Below are 18,807 nucleotides of genomic sequence, written 5' to 3'. Positions count from 1 at the left end.
CGAGCTTCTCGAAGTGCGGGGAGGATGCTGCATTAAGAGGCCTCGCTTTTGCGCAAGGATGAGAAATCCGGATCCGATGATGTGCAATTCACGACTCAAGTTTCGAATGGGTCCAAGAGGCTATTAGCGACAGGTGAGCCGATCTCAGCAAAAGTGTAGCACACTCCGACCACAACGGGCGCTGGAGTCGTAAAGTGAAAGTGACTCAGCGTTGGCTGAAGGGCAATCTTCGTGTGCAGATGGTGTGTGGTCTAGGTACCCTCTATACGCAGAAGGATCCCACCGTTGTTTATGACATCTGCTGTGTCTGAACCAGGCGGTCTGCCCATCGTCATCCCTAGAGCTGTCCGCTTGGATAGTAGAGGGTATTCCTAGATTCTCCTGATGCTCGCGAAACCAGTTGATACACCCCTGAAGGGTTCGCAGATCCGGCCCAAACTCCTGGAAGATGTGCTCCAACTAATTGTCTTTCGCCTGCTTTTGATGTGTGTCGCGATCCTGAAGTGGGCGAGGTGGCCCTTGCTTCCTGCGCTGAGCTCTGATGTATGAGCGTGTCACTTTTGTGTAGACCTTGAAGCTGTCGACACAATAGCTGCAAAGGATCCGTGGCCCAGGGGCCACTCTCCAAACCGAGCAATGATCCGTGTTACAGGTCTAACATCGGAAAACGTGGCCGAATAGGGTCACTCTGCAGCGACATAGCGAGAACACGGCGGGTGAGCGAGAGGATTCATTTTCTGGCAGGCGTCTTCCCTAGCCGCAGGTGAAGTGCGGACCGGTAGTTGCGTCTCGAATCGTCTTCACTTTCCACGGGAATGTACCCCAGCTTCTAGAACTGGGGTTTCCCGGCTCTCACCTCGGGAAGGCGGCCATTTTGCGTCCATCTCACTATATTTGAGGTATTTTCTATAGTCGATGCAAGGTAAGTAATTTTTCATATTGTAATGTACTATTTCATCAAGTTTCAGTGCTTCCGAAGCATTCATGTCGACAGTCACGTCGGCGGAGGTCGTCTTCACGTGAGGCTTGGCATTCCGCTCTTCCGCCAGTATAGAGAGGCGCGGGTCACCACGACTCTCCCCCCAGAGATAGCATGAATCCAATGCGTACAATGACTCGAAAAGAGTCCATAGCCTTCCGTCAAGCGATAATAAGACAAATGTAGCCATATTTCGCTCAGTATGTGTAACGGAATCCTGCAAGACCCTCAATCGGCTTGCCGCCAGCAGCCACTCTCTTGTTGGCCCGATAGAACTTCAGGTCCAAAGCAAGGGTGATGATGATGATCAGAGCGCTTGATATCATGCAGGTGAGGATGCCTGGGTGGTATTTGGGCTTGTCCTGTTCGCGGAAAACTGTACTTCCTATGATCCCCCCAATACCTCCAGCGCCAACCAATGTGGCCGAACAGAGCGCTCTCTTCCATTGCCCACGAATGTTATTCGCTTGCCATGTGAGCGTACAGGGTACATTAGAATTACAAGCAGCCGTTGCGATAAAAACGCCGAAATATCGGACAGGGACATTGTCCAGGTAGCCGAGAAGGGGGAGGCCTGGAAGGACACGTTAGAAATTGAAACACCAACACGAGACGACTTTTAGCTTACCAATCAGGAGCAAGCAACCATTTGCCAGGATAAATGGTGATCGAAGATGCCATTTGTCGCCCAGGTAGGCGAAAGTATACATGACAATCGCAGCCAGAACATAAGGGGGCGCAATGAGGCACTGTGACTCGGCAACATCGAAACCCATTCCGTCATTGAGAATAATCGGGAGGAAATACGCAATAGCATATGTGTTTGTCGTCGTCAGACCAAAAAGCGCAGCGAAACCCCAGACTTTCAAGTCCAAAGCATTCTTGAGATACTTGCCGATGCGGAACTCCTCTGGAATCGCATCATGACGGTCCTTTTCGATGCGGGCCACGACGAAATCGACCTCGGCTTGATTCAAGAACTTGAAGCCGAACGTGTTTGTGGCCTTTTCAGGGAAGTCCACAATCACAAAGTAGGCGCAAATGGCCATGACGCAGGTGAGGGTGCCTTGGAGGATGAAGATCCATCTCCATCCCGCGATTCCAGGAAGAATGCCCGATGGCGCATCGGGGTCTTCGGCCGTTGGACCATAATGCTGGCCCCACCATTTCGGGCCAGAACCGTGGTTCTTCAATTGGGAGAAGCCGTAGGCGAGAATACCAGAGAAGGCAGACGCCATGGATCCAATCAGGTAGAACACGGCATTACGTTTCTGGAGTTCGTAGCGAGGATACCAGCAGCTAAGGAGATAGGCACAGCCTGGAACGCCAGAGTCAGATCAAACGTCCAAACGGTGATGAAGAGGTCTCGGGATTCTTCTGAGAACATGTATCATAGACCCTCCCCAAGACCGGCAGACATATTACTTCTAATACGTACCTGGGAAAAAACCAGCCTCAAAAACACCAAGAATGACTCGAAGACCGGTCAAGTCGGTCCAGGTCTTGACAAAGCCGGCGGCACACATCGTCATGCCCCAGAGTAGGGTGATGGTGGGCAAGAACTTGCGAGGACCAATTTTCCGTAGGACGACTGTAGCAGGCGGCTGCAGTAAAACGTAGGTGATGAAGAACACGAGCACCATAATCGAATATCGGTTGCCAATAAGGACGAGGTCTACTCCCATCCCTGCGACGACAGCAATACCGGTGTTGGTACGATCCATCAAGGAGACGCAGTAGAGAAAGCCCAAAGTGAGTACCAGCCGTCTGTCAATGCGCCACATGATTTTCTTTTGTTCCTCCGGCGTGAAGGCATTGATTTTCGCGTCGTTGAGCTTATCAGAAGTGGCCGATACGGTGGTATCGGCACGCTCGAGCTCATTTATGTCGAAGGCTTTCTCAACGGGAACTGGGACAGCCATGTTGGGCGATTTTGCAATGGAAAGGAGTAGGCGGGGTGAAGAGAGGGGATTTGGAAGGAGGAAGATGGTCTAGTGAGAAGACTTCCGATGATGGAAACGCTGGATCCTTTACGCTTGATATGCTTGATCCACGCTCATCAGGCGGAGAAGATTGTGTGATATCGACTAGACACTAGAAGAGATCCGCAAACCGAAAGCATCGTAGTCAAAATCAATCCACCGGACAACAGGATCGAGGATGCACTGGTGTCATCAAGCACGACAGCAAGGATCAGCCCATCCTTCGCAGAAATTGTAAGATATGCCCAGTTTTCGAGGTGCCACCAAAAAGAGCGTAGCTCCAAGCAAGAGCTTGCAGATAATCAACCTACCAGATGAGTGCCGAGGGTCGATGTGACCCCAGGTTTGGGGTGCTCCGGTGGAGTCCGGGGTATATCTTGTGGGCCAATTTCGAGCTCCTTGACCAAAAGTATGGTAGGCTGTGCTTTAGTGAACGTAATCGCCCGGTCCAGCCAATCTGTTCTATCAAGACAATTCCCATGATTGTTGTTTCCTGGCTTGCTGAAAAGAAAGGTTTGCTGCACAAAAACTGGCGTGACGCACCCCATGACTGACACAGAATGATGAGTTTGGCATCCACGGTTTCCAGAGGTCTAGCAAGCATTGAGATTGGTTGAAGACGAGTGCTTGACTTGCTTTCCCATAGTGACTGGGCGAACGCCACTTGCAACCGTCCGAAGTCTTGGTAGCTTGGAAACCCCACAGGCAGATAAACCCATCCCGATGCTCAGTCTTGCACGAGTCAGCGCCCGCCAAACTCAGTGAGAACCTTTTCCCTCTCAACCTGTCGGCTGCGAAAACTGGACTGCCATCATCGGAAGCGAAAGCCCCTGTACAAGCCCAACCTGGCTTGATCACGACTTTGATCCAGGTCGATCGACCGGCGATGGAACGTGGTGGCAACGGTTCCAACGACCTGTGCGGATAAGATTGCTGATTGTGCATCATTAGTATGTTCTTGGCTCACCCATTTTCTCGTAATCGTGAGGCTGGTTGTCCTGGGTTGGTGGTGTCCAGAGCCATGGCAGACCTCACCAAGAGGAGGGGTGACAATCGCGGGCCCTCCGAGCGATGGAGCTTCGCTCTCCAATTGTTGAACTTTTGCTCGTGTTTTGGGGGAGCAACTGCGCGGCCAAGAAGATGAATCGGTCGAAAAAGGGTCCTCATTCCCGTATCCCAACCAGACACTTACCTAGGCACCTGTTGTGGACATGAAAGGAGAAATACGGGGAGAGCGATAGCCGCGGCTGAAGTCCCGCAGGGGTTAAGTCCTCCGTAACTTGGGAATGAGGAGCAAGAAAGGCTGAGAAAGGCCCAGCTCCCAAAGAGCTGGGCGCCTGAAACGAGAGGGTTGGCGATAATCTTTTCCTGGCACCCCCTGGGGCGTCACTGACCTGCCGAGATTCGTACCCGGCCGGTGCTGGGCAGGACACAAAGAACTCGGGCTAGCTGCATTTTTGAGTCCGGAAGCTCCTGTCTGATTAGCAAATGCTGCATAGTCCACCCTGGCGATTTCATCAAAGCGCTGTTGGAGCTCAATCGGAGTTTTTGAGAGTTTGGCAAGGGGTTATTGAAGGCATTCCGAGGTTGGAGAGAAGAAGAGATCAGGAGGGAGCAGATGAGCTTAATATCTGAGAAAAAGAAGTGCCCATAGCATTCGATTATTCAACACAAACGCTCATTACGCTTGCTAATGAGCCGCTTTAACCGAACATCCATGCCCGGGCCGAATGGCGTCCCAAGGTGTCGCTGTCTAGATGTGTGGATCTTGGTATGTAAACGGACCAATAGGCACGTCAAATAATCTACCACAACGTTAAAACAGCCATATGCAAATACTGCTTCCCCGATATCGCTCAAGGTCGGCATAATCTAGTAGCAGATATATATATATATAGAAGTAATATATCTTTCTACCTATACGAGAAGACACCGACAGATGACAAGTCCTGGACTTTAGACCTGACAGCAGTCCGGGCAGCGATACGATTTACAATAGTAATAGGACGACTTCATAGCACCACCTGACTAATCCACCATTACTCTTCACCATCATATCCAATCCTATATATCCTAACTCGTGTCAGAAACCGTAGACGCGCTCCAGCTGCCGAGGATAGGACGTTAGATACTTAAAGAATCGCCTTCAAGCCAGGCTGCCGACATTATTGACACACGAGAGCCCACAAAGATATAGAAGGCGAATGGAACTAGATAACGAAGAAAGGAATTTACTTTGGATGGGCTTCAAGGAGACTCGAACTTATCTTACGAAATGTATTAGTAGAAGAGCGTTAGCTAGGTACCCTTTCGGCTCCGCCACCGAACGTAAGAATTTTGTGTGTGTTTGTGTGCTGTTCAGATGAAAACTTTTGGACTCGGTGCAACTACTGGCACCAATCATGTAGCGAAACAGTGGTCTCCATTATTTGTTATGACCTTAGAGCGATACCAGACATTGTTCTTCATCTGTCAAGGTAGGAGAAATGGAGGAAGGTGGGCATGCCTTTGACCCGGAAGATGTCAATGAGGGAGAAGCAGGATCAATCGAAACCATATCGAGCTGTGACACCGCAGCAGCTCAACCCAGGATGCCTCTAAGCGAGGGTAGTAAGATAAAAGCGATCATATGTAGTCTACAGCATGGGTAACAACCTTGGAAGGCTTACAGGGGCCAGAGATGCTGCAGCAGGGTCTCGACTCACTCTTCTACAGGCAAGACACATCATCAACGGGTACCTACTTTACAAGACCTTACTCTACGTGGTGGACCCGGATGAGCCACGGTGAATGTGAACAAGCAGCAGGGTCGAAGCTTCGACCAAACTCAAAGTGTGGTGGTATCGCATGACGGATAAACGGCACGTTCCGAACAAAACCCAGCGACAACCCTTTTGGGGCACATACTGTACACCAGCATGCCCTTTCTGGGACAACGAGTCTGTAAACGAGCTGAAATAACCTTGTTGGGACACTCGTCACGAGTGCCTGTTTGTGCACATCTGGGTTGCGTTAGCGTAAGCGTTACGGTACTAGCCACCTTTGCTAGATCCTGGTCATTGAAGGGCTGGCTGAGCCCAACAGATTCCACTCAAAATCAGCTGGCGTAGACTTTCCCCTCACGAAACATAGGTGGAACTTTTGCAAAGATTGGATGGGGACTTTGTCGCGTTGACATATTTGTAGTGAGATTCACTGGTCAAACCGTTTTTCTTCCTATAAAGATAGGCTAGAAGGAACAACGATGCAACAAGATTCACTGCATACACGTTCGTTGCCCAGTGAGCAAAACGACATATAACAGTTTTCGCAAACACCTTCACCATGGCAGCCGATATGACGAAGGTTACTGGTGACGAGAGCTCAGCTGACGACAAACCCGATCTCGATGTCTTAAAGTCAGAAATGGCAATTCACGCCGGTACGATTTTGAAAGTTGGCCAGCCTGTTCATGAGATGCTCACTCTCGCTGCTCTCATTAACTCTGACTTCAAACTCGATCCTTCAATGACCTACCGCTCGCTGAGGGACAATCCAACAGCACACCCTGAGATCAACGACTTCATTCGCGGCGTGATCTGGAATGACGACCCGGAGTGCAAGCTTTTCAAGGATGACAATGCCAGTAACAACCTTGACTACAGCAGCGGCACAGCATGGGGAATCAGTTACCAGTTTGGAGGTTTCACCAAGCCAGAACTGATTCATCGCTCTCACTATGGAGACCTGCAATGGCTGCACGCCATGGCGCTGGGTATGGACCAGCCGGCGGCGACAAAGGCCAGCATCCTGCAATGGATTGAGATCATGTACAGTGTCGCGACAGGAGTTCTGAGTCCAGACACACCGCTCGTAAACACCGAGTTGAGCCGCTGGTTCGACGATCCTGCACACTACACCACAGTAGGTCAGCTGTTGACGCACCGCCACCCAAGCCCTGCCTTCATCCCCCATCGGGCCGTTGGCAGCTGCTTCCATGTCATCCAAGACTCGTATGCAATCGGTCACACGTCACGCGAGAAACCCCCAAACGCGCCAGCCGGCGAAGCGGACCGCTGGGGTGCGGTACTGAACTTCCATTCTTATGGTGGTCAGGTAGAAGATCAGCATAAGCATTTCGACCACAGCTCTGATGACCTGAGCCACATCGATTTGAGAAATCCCAACTCGTGGAACGGTTTGCTTGGTTGCCGCGAAGGACTCGACAAATGTATCACGCTGGCTAACTTTTGGCACCGGAAAGCGCCGTGGAAAGAGGTCTACCGTTGGCTCGATGACACCGTTTTCGCAGTCTCGCCAAAAGCCACCGCAAGCAACAATATCATCCAATCTTAGCCAAGCCTTTATTTGGTAGCATATGGTGTAGCCAATCAAGTTGGGCAATAAATGTTAGGCCTGAATGCCTTCGAAGACGTCTGTGATTCATATTTGGCAGGGAAGGCTTGGACCGACAGAGGCAATACTTAGAACTCCCGCCAACGCGAGACTTCATCAAGAAAGCATTCGATGTGATCCAGCGTTCCTTCAAAACTATAGCCGAACTGAATGTGTTTGACAAACGTAAGTCCAGCCCATCAGGCGGCCAGTTGACGGTGCCAGTGAAATAATTTGGTATCCTCGACGTCGGCCGCACTTTCATGCAATAACATGACTAGTTGTGTTCGGCTCATAATACTACTGCAGTAGAACTGCGACCCATTTCGGTTAACGACAGTGGGAACGGCAGCTCAGAATCTATTAGACTACTGTAATACAAGCATCAGGATCACTTGGTGCGCGGAATTTCTTTGAACAATAAACCCTAGATGATAATTAAAAGGTGTATCAGGCTTTATCCAATGCCTAGTATCCATTGTCACTAAGGACAGGTGCCATAATTTTACAAAAAATAATCATATCCGAGGAATTTGCCGAACTCCTGAGCAATGCACAGACTAGATTCAATTGTTTGCACACGTCGTTCAGCCAGCCAGCGCTGCTGCAGCCAACTCTCCAAGTTTGCATTTCAGCCAAGCCACGAAGTGGTAGAATACCATACATTTATTGATTGGCGGTATAAAAAGGAGTTTCGCCGTTCTAAGATGATTGGCTCAAGCTCAGGCGGGCGTACGTGCATAATTGTGCAGTACTATTACTCTTTTCAGCTGAGAGCATGCTCAGCATGCGGTCTAGGCTCACGCCACCACATCTACCTTGACTGAATTTCACGACTCGACTACCTTGCCGTACAGAACAGCAAGCGTTCGACTTGGCTCCCTGTGCGTACTAAAACTCTTTGTGAACAATCCTCCTTGATCACTATTGATAGAATGGCTAGCTGTCGAGCTCACGTTGGGACCGTGTTGGCTTCCAAGCTCGGCTGGTCCCGCATGTTTGGTCTGTTTAGCGTCCCACTCAATCAATACTCGACAGGTTCATCATCTTCCGCCAATCAAAAAGCTCGACCAGCCCAACTGTACACCGCCCCCCTGTGCTAGTGTTATGGAGTCACCTAACAATGATAGTGTGAGGGGGTGGTTCATAGCTGCAAGCCACACCATTAATACTCTGCTGAGTGCGCATCAGAACTTCACTTTCTGAATTCCATACCACCAAGCATTAAACGGAACAAGTCAACCAGATGCTACGTCTACACGTGGGCGGAGTGCTCAACCTTGTTCACCGATATTTACGGCTACCTAGCGACTGTCGCAACTCACCGTGTTCCCGATGCGAGACGCATCTATCACAGTCTAGAGCTCAGCGTGGCGTCCTCCTTCTAGCTGATACTTGGACTACATCATGGAACTGAGGCTGATGCGTAAGCTCTTTCAACCGTCCTAGTCCGAAGAAGTTGGCCGAAATTCATCAATGCAACGAAGGCTGTCGGCTAGAGACTTGACTTGCAATTGAGGCCTACTGTGAAAGAATTTGTGGGATTTGAGAACGCAAAAGCTTTAAATAGAGATCACAATTCTTCGAAATATCTCTTCATTGCGTGCAACTCCTCATCAGAGCATTTCCCCAAGAACATCTTTGCTACACAGCTTTTCACAGCTTTCCACTCAAGGCTCTTCTTGCTACAAGCCCTCCAAGTCATCATGTCTTCCGAACAATCCAACGCGCCTCAGTTCGCCAATGAGAAGGACATGGAAACCGAAGAAGTGACTCTTCAATCCGGCGAGAAAGTCACAATCGGCCGCCCTAAGGGCTCTGCCGCTGCGAAAGCGGAAATTCAAGCCGCGATGAAGGACAATCCTCAAGTCATGGAAGCTCACGGGCCTGGTTTCACCCTCGACGTGAACTGGCCAGCAGGTCAGTCGGGATCAACGACTCCTGAATTCCAATCCCGAACTGGTATATCCAAATGGAGCATCCAAACGGGAGGCACGTTCTTCAAATATCGAGTCTGGTTTGAGACGGATCAGACCTACGACTATCAATTTCAGGACCAGACGCATCAGTGGTATGAGTGCAACGTTTGGCTCAAAGGCGGGCACTATGTCGACTACAACTCGAATATGCCCAATATCCAGAAAGTCAGTGGTAGCTAGACGGACTTCGGCATTTCATGATGGACGTTTGTCAGAGTGTTAGTCGGGATTTCGAACCCAGATGCTTTACACCTGGTAGCGGATTTTAGCCTAGCTGCAATACTTTTACACGAGTCACATCACACAATTCGAACCTAATTACCAATAATCCACTTTCTATGGCCTTGCTTTATCCACTTCCTTTGTTCTCGACTCAATGGGCCTGGGTGTACTCTCAGTTAGATATCTCGGCTACATGTAGCGAGCAAAAAACAGGTTCAGTTTCTAATGTGCAGAGGCAACACCAAACGAAATCAGGGATTCTGCCTAGCCACGCACAAGACAGACCTCCCCGGTACTGCAGCATCTGGCGGAGTGCAGCTGCGGTAGTAGCATCTTCGTTCCTCGCCGGTGCTGTCCGATCCTTGTCCATCCTCGAAGTGGAGATGGTGGAGCGGAGTGTGTGGCGTAAGCAGCTGTCTGAATTCCTCAGCTGAACATGCATCAGTCGAACTTTGTTCAGAGCTGGACCTACGACTTTAACGAAATTGAACATCATGCTGAGTCAAGATGTCTATAAGAGCAGCTGTTGCTTGCACCCTTTCAAACTCAAGGTTCTTTTTTTTTGGCACGACGTCTCACGAACACTTGAAAGCTTAAGGTTACTTCTTTTCAGCTTCTAACATACACCCATCATGGCCGAAGAAGATTCACTATCGTCGCTTGAGCAGATGAAACTCTGCTACCAGGTAATTCCCTCCATCGAGGACGATCCCAACCAAGAAGTCCCAGCTAGCAACCTTGCCATTGCCCACGATAACTTCTCAGGTCCATTCGATCTGGCCATTGGGAAGGACAAATTTTGGAGGGTCGGACAAACCCTGAAAGTTTCCTGGTGGGATGGCCCAGGCCAGACTGCTACAGATGCCCTTCGACGGAGAGTGAAACTCGCGGCCAAACAGTGGGACGCGATCTGCAATATCAGCTTCGACTTCGGCGACTACGGCAAAGATGCAGATATCCGCGTGGCATTTCAGCCTAAACTAGGATCGTGGTCGTATGTCGGAAGAGACTGTTTCAAGGAGGATCGATCGAAACCAACCATGAATTTTGGCTGGTTGACTGATAGATCCTCCGACGAAACAGTTCGCTCTGTGGTCCTTCATGAGTTCGGCCATGCATTGGGTTGCATCCATGAACATCAGAACCCTAGTCTTGGAATCAACTGGGACGTACAAAAGGTTATACAATATTTCAAGGCCCCACCGAACAAATGGGATGAGGACAAAATTCGACGAAACATTCTCAATCCCGTATCGACATCCATGAACAGTGTTTTCGACCCAGACTCCATCATGCTATACTTCTATCCTGCAGAACTTACACTCGACGGTAAGGGAACACATGAAAATATGCAGTTGTCCGCCATGGACAAGAATTTCATTCGAAAACTCTATCCGCCACAGGGGCGCACCGATGGATTTTTCGATACGGACGAGCTTGCGTCCAAAACTTCTTCCTCAGGCAAGGCTGACGTGGGCGCGTCACCAGCTCCCGGCCTCTTCAACACCGTAAAAGTCCCATTCGAGCCCGCCTATCAATCACCCCCAAAGGTAGCCATCGGCTTGACACGCATTGATATGAGTTGCAAGGCAAACAAAGCGGTCGCGGCGACCGTCGACCACATTGCCGCAGATTCGGCGGAAGTGTCAGTCAGCACATGGGACACGAGCATATTGAACGGAGGTGCAGCAACTTGGGTCGAGGCTGAGGCTACAGATACTCAGTGGCAGTTTGGCGAATTCAATACGCAAGAGCAGCGAGAAAGGAACGACACGAGTTCTCAAACAGCCGAAAAGACCGTCTACTTCGAAGAGCCGTACACGACACCTCCAGCAGTCGTCGTGGCTCTTAAACTTATCGACCTCGAGAATCATAAGGATTACCGCGTGAAAGCATACGCCACGGACATCCACGAAGATCGATTCACGATTCATATCGATACCTGGGGAGACTCAATTCTGTACGCGGGCGCTGCCTCCTGGATTGCGTATCCGGCGGACTTGGCAAATTCGACCAGCGGCTCCTTTACTACAAAGGAAAACGTGTCGAAGTCGACGGACAGGTTCAAGTTTCCCGACGGTAAATTTGTAAAGACGCCTACTGTGCGCATCTTCCTCAACATGATCGACATCAAGTGCGGCACAGATTTACGCATCAAGGTTTGGGCGGATCAGGTCAATCAGCATGGATTGAGTTGGCATGCCGACACTTGGAAGGATACACAGTTGCGCCAGGCTAGTGGTTCGATCCTTGCCTGGGCATGAGGGAACCTAAATGGTCAAAGCTGAAAAAGTCTCACTGCAAGCAGAGTGTGCCATTACACAGCTCTATAGTCCCCGATCATGTACCTTGTCCACAGAAAGATCAAGCCTAGTAAAGCGAGCTGAAAAGGAAGCGATACCTATTGTAAGCCTACACAAGGACTTCTTTTACTGTACGGTTCAGGGACACACAAAGAGTTTCCGTCACATCTGTGCGCGGACTACTTAATTTGTAAAGGGACTTCCTACCTTTGTCTATCCTAGGCTCATTTACTTGCACATTCGTTGTGGTCTGGGCTCTAGTTCTAAGGATTTGCTTCCTCCTCCTGTTCTGTCGACAGCTGCCCCCAATCTGACCCACATTGCAGCTATAGTTGCAACTGCCAGCAGGAAGTCAACCATAATACTGGTATTTTGGTAGTGACTCTGAGCGGTCCCCCCTGGCTGAGCCTCTAAGTAGCGTGCCAGCGACAGGTTTTCCGACCATATGCTGACGCAAAGATACGATAATGTATATATATAGCAATACAACACACGCCATTGAGGCGACGTGCTGCACTCGGTCTGATGACTCGAGGGATTAAGGCTAACAGATGAGCCATACGAAGCATTGTCATGGTGTCTGAACAGCCCCTCGAAGGATATCGCGACTATTTGTCCTCGGCCCTCGGGCCCACAGAGAACAACTCTACAGGATCAATACGACCTTCTCCCAGCGCCTTGACGACTTTCATCAAATCATAGCAGACACGCTCAGAAACGAAGCTATCCTTGCGATAGTCTCGGTGCCTTTGTACAAATTGCCGCATCCAGCTCGCTGGTGTGAGCACTTCTCCCGTTGCCCTTTTCCGGATGATGTCTAGGTACTTGTCTATCCGCTGCCTCGCGTCCTCGGGGACGCTCCCAAAGACCTCGAGAATGTAGGACTGCACGAGTGGGAGGAGACCGGGAAACGATTGGCCATTTGAGTCTTGTAAGTTGGGAGATCCGTTCATGATCTCAGCGATAGTCATCAGGGTATATTCTTCCTCTGGGTCTTCGTCTGATGCCGTCCGCTCCACCTTCACACGGAAAAAGAACCTCTGCTCGCGGACTGCGTTGCGCGTGTGTGCTCTCTCCATGTTCTCTGCGACTTTTTCGATTGGAACGTAGAGGTTGAGGTCATAATGCAAAATAGCGCGAGCGAGCGAGACAACGAACAGCGCAAAAGCCGCGTTTTCGAAATCGGTCAATTGGACTTCCAGGGGACGAAACTCGACCCGCCAGCCTGCTGCACCGTTTTTGGTAGGCAGTTTAAAATCGACGTGTGGCCAGACTGCAGAATGGAGGATCTCAAAGAGGTCGAGACTCTCGTATGTTCTGAGTTCATTCTTTGTCAGGGCGATAGGATCGCGGGTAAGAATGTTGGCATAATGCGAAGCGAGGAGGGCATCCATGCTGCCTCGCTGCTCGAGATGTCGCTTGATTGCCGAATCAGCTTTAACTTCTGAGGGATTGTAGACCGTTCGAAGTCGTGGGTCGTCGGATATGTACATTGCTGTGGATGACCACCGTGCATGCGAGCCAAATGGTTTGATAGTCTGCTTTGAAGTCAGTAAAAGCTCAGATTTGGTTTTGCAGCAAACCTTACATTTGAACGAAGCTCATTTGTAGTCCTATCGTCCACCGCTGAAGCCGCCTGATTCCATCGAACGTCGGTATCAGTGAGAAATCCCCGGAAAAATGGTGATGCCGCCGATAAGGCCATCATGATGGGACCAAGCGGACATAACTGATCATGCAGGTAGCGTGCCTCTCGAAGGTTTTTCGCTTGAACCGTGACCTGCAGCCCGCAGAAGCTCGGTCCAAACGCCATGCTATCGCCATATATAAAGTTCTCTGCACCATTGTCATGATGCTGTTTTGCATCGTCCTCCTGAGCATCATTCCGGTGTGGAAACTGAAGCGACTCCTTCCAAGGCCACGGCGTGTTCTTGTCTCTGTATATTGGAATCTTGACCTTTGCCGGACGCCCTGCACGGCGTTCGTTCATGTTATCATGAATTGTACCATATCGTTCATGCGTGCTGATCAACCCATCTGGAAGGAACTGCGATCGGAGCAAGAGTCCGTGAGTCGGTAGTGCAGGTTCAGTGTACAGACCTGGGGCACCGAGGCGTGGAAAACCGGGCATGGTGACGACCGCCTCGTCTGGACTAAGACATGTCTGTATCATTCGCCTCCTAGTAGGCCAAAATCAACAACTGATGCAAGTCTTGTGAAAGGATCCTCTCTGATCTCACCGCTTTCGCATGTCTGCTTCTACACTCAACAAGCTCTTGATACTGCTGCTGTCGTAAGGCTCTCCCGGCGTAGCCTCAACCATGAAACTGCCAAATTCTGGTTGGAATTCCGGCACGGTCATGTGATTCTTACTAGCTGTCGTGAGATTCAATAGCGTTTGAAGAAAGGAAAGGGTAAACAATACCTTGGAGTCGTTGCAGCTTGAGTGGCATCCTTAACATCCGTGTTCAACCTCTCCACCTTGTTGAGCACTTCCTCCTGTTTGAGAAGCAGATTTGCCCGCTGACTTGAGTCGTTAAATGCCACGAGTTGGTACTCGATCTGATGGCATCTTCCCTGAGTCTTACATCTCCCTGTGTTGTCTGTTGATAACTTACCTCGTCTCCCCACAAGGGAGGATACCCATCTATATCTTTATATTTCTCAAACAGATCTAACAATTGCTTGACATGCGGCGTCAGCAAAGACAATGTTGAAAACCGGCCCGTCCTGTAGTTCCGGACTTTGAACCTCGTCTCATACCTGCATTGCACGGTGTCTAATGCGCTCCGACATGGACATGACTTCAGCCCAATGGGAGCCATTTTCGTCGTGATCTGTCCTGGCCTTATTGTAAGTTCTCGATTTCAAGAGTCTGGCTAGGTGGGCTCGTACCTGAATTCCATTGTGAACACCTTGAGAAGCCTCCACTTGCTTTTCCAGCGTGGCTTGAATCAGTGGTCGACTTTGTGGTCTAGTTTCTAGGAGAGTAGATGTGACAAGAGACTCTTGCACAGGAGTACATTGTTAACACGCAGGAGACGATTTGTATGCCCAGTGGGCTTAGCTTTTCAGGTTATAAGGCCTTTACCACGCCGCAGCTCGTTCTAACCAGCGCACCGAGGGTTTCGGTCAGTTGAGGGCTTCATTCTAATTGACGTCATCGGTGGGAACAAACTGGAACAAAAGGGTTGTTTCCCAACTTTCGGTTGGTACGTGTGTGGCTGGTTCGTTCAGTAGTTTTCGTTCATTAGTCTGCAATAAACAAACCCTTCAGACGAAGGCCTCCAACAAATAACAGAACACGGTATAACTCGAAGTCAACAAGGACCATTGACGTCTGCATGAGGCAGAAGCGCATGACGTGAGATGATTGACCTACTCTGTCCGCTTGATCCACTGTATTCTCTACTGTCGATAGAGCGGACCACGGCTTCCAAGACCGCAAAGGTTGAAAAACTCGTTCCCCGCGCTTCGAAGCCCTTAGCTCCATCTCGAGCATGTACCTTGTACTTGGTAGGTGTTGGATCATGCTTCGTGGCAGGTAATTGTCCTTCGTTGTGTTGAACATTATCATTCCTCGCAGGTCGAACAGAGAGAGCATACGTTGTGCTTGGTGAGCCAGGGACATGACTGGCGCTGTCACTGCAAAGACGCCTCTATTCCTGTTCTCCTCCAACCCCTAGTCCCAGAGGTACGCTACGAAGCACCTACACCTCGACGTCTATTTGCTTCTAAAACGCCAACAGCACATGTGAACGGCTGGCTACTATAGGACAATTTCTCTGTCTGTGATGGAAAGCCAGTCCACCTGCTGCTGGAGAAACTCCTTGATCTTGGCAGCATCTGTCTGTTCATCGGCACGATGCTGCTCCCTTAGGACTTCCAGCATCAAGCGTAGGCGTTCTTGCAGGACCTCGACCCGGTATTCAGTCCACTGGAAGTAAAGGTCTGACAAATTTGTGATTGGTCTGATGGTGGTGAGAACCGAGGAGTCTGGAATGAGGGCGTCCCTGGGACGAAAGGCCGTCACCATGGTGATGCGCTCAGATCCTCCCAGTGCGCCCAATGCCTGGTGAGTGATGTGCCTGCCTTGGAGGACCACGCCACTGCCCTGTTGTCTTGTGAGCGAGACCTCACCCAGATTTACGAACGACTACACGCTCACCATCTGTGGTCCGCGAACTTTGATGATCTCTCCAGCACCGGTCTTGATGGCCGTTTCTCCCCCGACCATGTGGGAAGCGTCGCTCATCATGACGACACACACGAACGGGTAACTGTCCACATGCCATTTTGTGACTGGGATGTCGTCGTCGGATTGATTCTCTTGCTTCTGGAAGCCTTTCAGAGGATCCTGGACAGAGACGTTGATGTTTCCGACCTCGATATCAATGGCGGGCACCAAGTCAATGCCAGCAATTTTGGACACAATGGACAGTGTCTTGGGATTTTTCCAGGCATCGTACATGAACGGGGCATACCTTGCGAGCACAAAAATTTAGTCAAGGGTACAGTCTTACAAGCGCCAGCCCCAACTCTCCGGAGATATTGGTCACGACCGAAAGGAGAAAAGAAAGGTCTCTTACTTCGGACAGTGGCCCCTGAGCTGGCACCCGGCGAAATCGGTGCTGTACAGACAGTTGTCCCAGACTTCATTTGTGAAACTCTCGTCCCTCATATGGCTTATGGCTTCTTCGCTGAAGAGAGGAAAAGGCTCGGAAATGGCAACTGGCGAGATGCCCACACTCTCGGAAAGCCCGATGTCTTTCAACATCAACACCTTGGGGTCTTCGCGATACACCAAATGCTTCTCAGGATCAAAGGTTGTGCGTGGTCTTGTGCTAGCATGGCGAAGTTGATTGCTGATGATAGGCCTGATCTTAGAGGTATGTACTACAGGAGGCACAACGACCTGCGCCATGGCCATTGCTTCCTGGCGATAAGTAGTATGTAGTACAGCTTATTTCAGTCTCTATCTGATATGAATCCAAATTCGAAGACAGCAGTTATAATTTGTACAATTGTTAATTCGAACTTAGCATTCCCTTAACGGGCTGATAAGAGATATTGATATCTCAACTGTGACATGGACAGAACTGGTTATCGGACCGTCCTCGCTGCCCATCGCTTCCACGGTTTGAAATTATCGTGAGAGCATTCCTATTGCAGCAATCAAGTCTCTACCGCCCCGCCGGCCTTCTCTGGATTGGCGGTCGAGAGAGACGCACATCCCCGTAACGAGAACGAAAGAGGAAACTAAGTCCCACGCCCTGGAGGAGCCTCTGGTTGGGTACGAAAGAAGACTCTCACACCCTCTGTGCCGTGCTTGATCCGCAAACCCCTTGATTCCGCTGTAACTTCTTCGGTAGAGAAGTTGCTCTTTAACGGAAAACATTGTCCCTAGAACTACTTAGTATTTCCTCTGGTCGGTGGTGAAAGCCCATCGAGAAGATATCTCTTGAACAAGTCAAAATGGGAATCTCAATGTTTGGGACTCCCGAGCCCATTGATGAATCATACAGGCCATCTACCTCCATTGCTTCAATATCAGCCAGCGCACCGATAGAGGAGATACTTAGGATAATCGAACGGGACGGTGGCGTGATTCTGACTGAATTTGCAACGGCCGAAGACCTTGCCGCCATCGATCGCGACGTCGAAGCCCATCGAGCACAGACTCGGTCGACAGAGAAGAGCGCACTGCACATTATCCCCAAGGAAACGCTAGCCGTCCCGGGACTCGTTGGCAAGTCCCCGACCGTCGCCAAAATATGCGAATCCCCCGTGCTGGAGGAGTTGCGGACTTCCATCCTGCAGGAGAAGTTCAAGGTAATCCGCGAGGACATTATAGAAGAGAACATTATCGACCCGCTGTTGAGCATCAGCATCACACTTTACATCGGCCACGGTGCGACCCGACAAAGGCTGCACAGAGACGACAACGTGCACGGAATCCGACACGGAGGGACATTCGACCTCAAAAAGGCCAGCCAGTTTGGATGTCTGATCGCTGGATCCAGGACGACTCGCCAAAACGGTGCCACCATGTTTGTCCCGGGGTCTCACAAATGGGACGACACTCGACGCCCACGGACGGATGAAGTCTGCTTTGCCGGTGAGTAATCATTCTCCTGCAACACAAAACACCACAGGATTTCTGAGCCCACCCGCCATGTCCTTGAAACGAGACCACATGCTGATGGAGAGTTCGCATAATGTAAGAAATGGAACCGGGCTCCGCGCTGATATTCCTCGCTTCCTGCTACCACGGGGGCGGCCATAATTCTGTGCCCAACGAAGTGCGCAAGATCCACGGTCTGTTTTTCATCAGGGGAAACTTGCGGACGGAAGAGAACCAATTTCTGGCAGTGCCGAGGAGCAAAGTGCTCGCCATGAGTGACAAGATGCTCTCGCTTCTCGGGTACAAGAAGCCGACGACAGTTCTCGGAGTCGTCGACAACGAGGATCCAGCGCTGGACTTGCAAGCTGTTTTTGAGAGAGTGAGCCAGTAATACAGTTCTGCTGGCTTAGGAGCGCCAGGTGTATAGACGCGAGGACTATTGTAGTATTGTGTCCTCCCAGAGGAGCATCCAGGTTCGCTGGTTGTAGAGTGTCGAAAGGCTCACAGTCCCTTTTGAATGCCACTATGGGTTCTGGAAACTCATCGTCTTGCCCGGTCCACCTCTTTCTTCCACTCTCCATCTTGATTGGATATCAAATGATGACAATAATTCATAAGATCGATGTTCGAAGCTGAACTGCGGGAGACGATGGGCGCCATATAAGCTTGTTAGCCTCTAAGAGTTTCCCCTCGGGGGATTGGCTTATGGATCTTGCCTTAAGAGAAGGCCACTTGGAAGGTGATGAAGAGACAAGGTGATCTTTCGACGCTCGTCGGGTGCCAACATGGGGGACGAGTGGCGTTGTTTGATCGCGACGATAATGTACGAGGAGAGTACTGGAGG

At 50.4% G+C, this 18,807-nt stretch overlaps 7 protein-coding genes across 7 annotated transcripts; 4 read left to right on the top strand and 3 right to left on the bottom strand.

Annotated features, from left to right (window-relative positions):
- Positions 1-1,176: 1,176 nt before the first annotated feature.
- Positions 1,177-2,901, bottom strand: Z520_05863 (uncharacterized protein; the record flags this gene model as incomplete). The annotated part of the gene is made up of 3 exons (XM_016776366.1): positions 1,177-1,553; positions 1,608-2,297; positions 2,418-2,901. 3 exons carry the CDS (start codon positions 2,899-2,901, stop codon positions 1,177-1,179), a joined length of 1,551 nt encoding a protein of 516 aa, XP_016632685.1.
- Positions 2,902-6,285: 3,384 nt separating this feature from the next.
- Z520_05862 (uncharacterized protein) lies at positions 6,286-7,296 on the top strand (the record flags this gene model as incomplete). Its single annotated transcript, XM_016776365.1, has 1 exon — positions 6,286-7,296. One exon carries the CDS (start codon positions 6,286-6,288, stop codon positions 7,294-7,296), a length of 1,011 nt encoding a protein of 336 aa, XP_016632684.1.
- Positions 7,297-9,041: 1,745 nt separating this feature from the next.
- On the top strand, positions 9,042-9,494 carry Z520_05861 (uncharacterized protein; the record flags this gene model as incomplete). Its single annotated transcript, XM_016776364.1, has 1 exon — positions 9,042-9,494. The coding sequence occupies one exon, from the start codon at positions 9,042-9,044 to the stop codon at positions 9,492-9,494; it is 453 nt and encodes a 150-aa protein (XP_016632683.1).
- A 674-nt stretch (positions 9,495-10,168) lies between these two features.
- Z520_05860 (uncharacterized protein) lies at positions 10,169-11,800 on the top strand (the record flags this gene model as incomplete). The annotated part of the gene is made up of 1 exon (XM_016776363.1): positions 10,169-11,800. The coding sequence occupies one exon, from the start codon at positions 10,169-10,171 to the stop codon at positions 11,798-11,800; it is 1,632 nt and encodes a 543-aa protein (XP_016632682.1).
- A 647-nt stretch (positions 11,801-12,447) lies between these two features.
- Positions 12,448-14,664, bottom strand: Z520_05859 (uncharacterized protein; the record flags this gene model as incomplete). The annotated part of the gene is made up of 5 exons (XM_016776362.1): positions 12,448-13,377; positions 13,428-14,019; positions 14,080-14,211; positions 14,265-14,401; positions 14,458-14,664. 5 exons carry the CDS (start codon positions 14,662-14,664, stop codon positions 12,448-12,450), a joined length of 1,998 nt encoding a protein of 665 aa, XP_016632681.1.
- Positions 14,665-15,608: 944 nt separating this feature from the next.
- Z520_05858 (uncharacterized protein) lies at positions 15,609-16,769 on the bottom strand (the record flags this gene model as incomplete). The annotated part of the gene is made up of 3 exons (XM_016776361.1): positions 15,609-15,953; positions 16,008-16,323; positions 16,429-16,769. 3 exons carry the CDS (start codon positions 16,767-16,769, stop codon positions 15,609-15,611), a joined length of 1,002 nt encoding a protein of 333 aa, XP_016632680.1.
- Positions 16,770-17,314: 545 nt separating this feature from the next.
- Z520_05857 (uncharacterized protein) lies at positions 17,315-18,354 on the top strand (the record flags this gene model as incomplete). The annotated part of the gene is made up of 2 exons (XM_016776360.1): positions 17,315-17,957; positions 18,065-18,354. The coding sequence occupies 2 exons, from the start codon at positions 17,315-17,317 to the stop codon at positions 18,352-18,354; spliced, it is 933 nt and encodes a 310-aa protein (XP_016632679.1).
- Positions 18,355-18,807: the final 453 nt, after the last annotated feature.

Source organism: Fonsecaea multimorphosa, assembly GCF_000836435.1.
Source record: "Fonsecaea multimorphosa CBS 102226 unplaced genomic scaffold supercont1.10, whole genome shotgun sequence".
NCBI classification, from domain to species: domain Eukaryota; kingdom Fungi; phylum Ascomycota; class Eurotiomycetes; order Chaetothyriales; family Herpotrichiellaceae; genus Fonsecaea; species Fonsecaea multimorphosa.
This window is presented reverse-complemented; position numbering and strand designations above follow the sequence as displayed.